The sequence below is a fragment of the Mizuhopecten yessoensis genome, unplaced genomic scaffold, assembly GCF_002113885.1.
Source record: "Mizuhopecten yessoensis strain PY_sf001 unplaced genomic scaffold, ASM211388v2 scaffold3101, whole genome shotgun sequence".
Taxonomy (NCBI): domain Eukaryota; kingdom Metazoa; phylum Mollusca; class Bivalvia; order Pectinida; family Pectinidae; genus Mizuhopecten; species Mizuhopecten yessoensis.
Window position 1 is genome coordinate 148,196 of NW_018404876.1, and position 3,946 is coordinate 152,141.

General features: G+C 36.9%; 1 protein-coding gene across 1 annotated transcript in view; it reads right to left on the reverse strand.

Annotated features, from left to right (window-relative positions):
- Positions 1-996: 996 nt before the first annotated feature.
- The window catches only part of LOC110446995 (whirlin-like), an 18,074-nt gene continuing 15,124 nt past the window's right edge, over positions 997-3,946 (reverse strand). The window contains exons 3-4 of the mRNA XM_021492365.1: positions 3,320-3,480; positions 997-2,714 (exon numbers count right to left, since the gene is read on the reverse strand). Coding sequence (XP_021348040.1) covers positions 2,707-2,714; positions 3,320-3,480 — 169 coding nt within the window. The 3' untranslated portion in view covers positions 997-2,706. The remainder of the gene's footprint in view (positions 2,715-3,319; positions 3,481-3,946) is intronic.

The window sequence follows — 3,946 nt, forward strand, 5'->3', positions numbered from 1 at the left end:
TCATCAACACTGGTACAGGAAAATAAGTTTGAGACGGGCTGAAAATGTTGTTGATGTTGGGGCCAGGATATAGGGATCTAAATTTTAAGGGATCTAAATTTTACATTGTGAACAGATTATAATTGTAATTTACCAAAAACTGCATTATTTTCTTCAGTGAAGTTATTTGGAGCTTTTACGTGTGTGAATTTTAATAAATCCGTCCATGCTAGACATTTACCGTTTCTATGTGAATATGTACATGAATCATTCCATGTAAATATGAACTGTTTATTTATGAAATAACATTCTTGCTGTATGTATATATGCATCAGAATATTTTTGAACAATAAACTATCTGATGTATTTATTTTGTTAGTGTTTTAAGTGGTATGTATCACTGTGTATGAAGGCCCTGGTGATCATGTATGACTAGGTACAGTGTCAGTGAAACCTGCTATACTTATACCACTGTAACAGTCACTGGATATAACTTCCTTACATCACACTGTATAGAAGTGTATTCATGAAAGCATTGCTTTTTGACAGTACATGTATTATTTCCTTATTCTGACAGTATTATTTCTGCTAAGTTGAACACCTTGTGAACATTTCTAATCAAGTGCTTGTGGAACTGTGCACCAAATATTCTGTAATCTGCATTTTCAACACCAGTGAATTCATCTTTTATCGTATAAACATTAAACCACTCTGCTCATGCATTAATCCTTTCACCACTGTAGACCATAATGGACTCATTAAAATCAATGCATGGCAGAGTCTACTGAAGTTGCATAGGGGTGAAAGGGTTAACATATTTTTTCGCATCTCCTATTTCTGCCCTCAAGTTGAGACCTTTTTTTTCTCCAAAAGATATATATCGGTAAATCAATTTTCTATTGATTATTTTGGCCATAACATAAAAAGAGGCAGCATGTAGATGTGATGTGGGTAGACAGGCAAGCACAGGCTCCATGAGCCTTTTGTCTGAAAGTGTCATAACTCAGGAAGTCAATATGCACAAGAACATGTTTATTCACTCAACACATTGGATAAAACTCTCCTTGGAAAGCACATAATCAGGAGAGAATATGCTGCAGAGAGATGTATAACCGGATAAAAGTGACAGGAGAGTTGTGTATGGTAATACTGGTTTACTGGTAGGGAGTGCAGTGTAACCAACTTGTCAGATACTGCTAGTCAACTCATCCTAATATTACTGATGTATGTGTCTATAGACTTGAGAACTAATTAGAAAACTTTATTCTAGTAGTAGATCTGGTACTAAAATGTTACAATCTGTAAAAATATACTTTTATATCTTTGAAATGGAAAAATCTTAATTATTCTATGTAACAATTTACATTAAGTCAATGCATATATAATATATACTTGAAAAAAAAATCATATTATTGAATAATATTTACAATGATACCAAATGTACATATTTGAATACAGAAATATATATCATACAGGAGTCATACATTTAACGTCTAAAGCATAAACATAACAACATTAAAATGCAAAATAAATTAAACTGAATGTATCGGTATGTAACACTGTACAACACTGACATGTCGGAACACTATGGCAGATCTAACTCCTGTCGATACTCTGTAGTCCTCAAAAGACCAGGTTTGTTTACTGAAAGTTTTATTTCAGTGGGAGGAATACACAGAATATATTTCCTTGTTCAATTGGATTACATACAGGTTAATTCAATCAGAAAAAATACACAGATGAGTCGTTAGACATTTCCTCGGATCACAGAAAACTAATTTATATAGTGGTTTGTTCGTAAGGGTTGACCGTTTTTTGACCGCCCCTTATTATAAAGGATTTTAATGATCATTATCCAAGTGATTTCTAATTCTAAGTTGGACGACGGTAGACCCGATCCGGTCGCCCAAAGCGATTTCAACGAGACTGATAACATATCAATATGGACAAGCATCACGATGCCGTTAACCAAATATATATAAAAATAATCAACACAGTTACAAATCACAATAAAAAAACGTACACATTATACACAAATCATACAGGAGTGTAAAGTTGTTCTCGGATCATTACAATTTACTAAAGCTATCACTTTCAGCAAATCTTGTTTGATTCCTCAAGAAACAAATATTACATCCTAATTATTGGTAAAAACCTGTATCAGTATATCACAATGCCTTTTTGATGTGGGTGTTTACGTTTCAGGAACAAGGCAAATTATGTTAGTCTTTTTAGAAAATATTATCGTCACTCGGTGATACTGACTATTTTGATTAAACCCACAGAAATCTGTAAGTACATGTTAAAACTACCTAACATACACTCAACTCCAATCACAACGTTATCTTTTTTAAACATTCGGGATTCCAATTCCAACATAATCAATTTCAGACATTCAGGATTTCAATTTCAACACTGCCGATCTTACATACAAAATACACAACCGCAATTATAATACAATCTACCATGTATATCCAGAACACAAACTTATTGAATTTCTTTCTATCCATTATCTATTCAAAAATTTGTGACCGTTTCGAGTAAATCTAGAACATATAGACCCTCCCTCATTCATCCGAATCATATTTTAGATTGAACTGACAGAATAATTTCCTTGTTCCTGAAAGTCTTTGAGAAGATGACGGATAATGTTTCGTCACTACGGAGACTCCGTTTCCTGTGGCCGCTGTTTCCTCGTCTTATTTGTTCCAAATCACTCTGTTGTTCTCATTTACCTGTAACAGATGGCATGGCTGTAGTAGACACAACAGAGCATTTTGTCACCGACAGTTCGGAACAGCAGTCAGACCGATCTGTTCAGCGGAAACAAGAGGGCCTAATGGGACGAATATGTAGCAACATCACTTAAAATGTTGTTAGCTTTTGGTTTTATGCGCTAACGAGGTATTGTTGAACCACCCAAAGACCAATTTGACAAGAAGACAGGTGGTCAACCATTTTTCAGAAGTACAGAAGAGGAACATGAACAAAGTTATTTATATTGAAAACGCTCGCTTGTCATTGATGACAAAATGTTATTTCGCAATAAAAGTACTTTCTGGGGATTTTTTCTTCTTCAAATTTCTAATAAAAACTGACCATATACATGGATGTCAAATACACTAAAAGGTGAGTATTTGCGGAGTTACCAGACTGATATTAAAAGGCGTTACAACAATACTCGTTCTGACATCACCCGCTACTGTTTCTGAATGACAGCTGCGCGCTAGTATTTGAGAGTTATAGCTATATAGGGAAATTGTGTTTGAATTCCCATTACTCGAGGATGAATCGGGTTCCAGTTACCAATATGGAGGGGATGCAGTCATCTCAACCCTACCTTCCTGCATCTCTGAGTACTGGAGGGAGTCCTGAAGGATCCTGAAGGACCTGGACTGTACATTGGGGTTGGTGTAACCCCGGTAATCTGTGGAATCCTCGACCACGTATGCATTTACTGGGGTCAACACATTTCCGGAGCTCTCAATGTTCACGGCATTCCTGAAATATAGCAATACTAAATGTATGGTGCAATCTCCTACTTCAGGTATCATATCGACACCCCACGTGATCTTTGCTCACACAATCCTTCTTCTAATATTTGTACAACCTCATGTCATGCAACCTTCTTTACCACTTTTCACGTCAGGTCCTATCTCCATCAATACCACCTCCCACGTCAGGTCCTATCTCCATCAATACCACCTCCCACGTCAGGTCCTATCTCCATCAATACCACCTCCCACGTCAGGTCCTATCTCCATCAATACCACCTCCCACGTCAGGTCCTATCTCCATCAATACCACCTCCCACGTCAGGTCCTATCTCCATCAATACCACCTCCCACGTCAGGTCCTATCTCCATCAATACCACCTCCCACGTCAGGTCCTATCTCCATCAATACCACCTCCCACGTCAGGTCCTATCTCCTTCAATACCACCTCCCACGTCAGGTCCTATCTCCT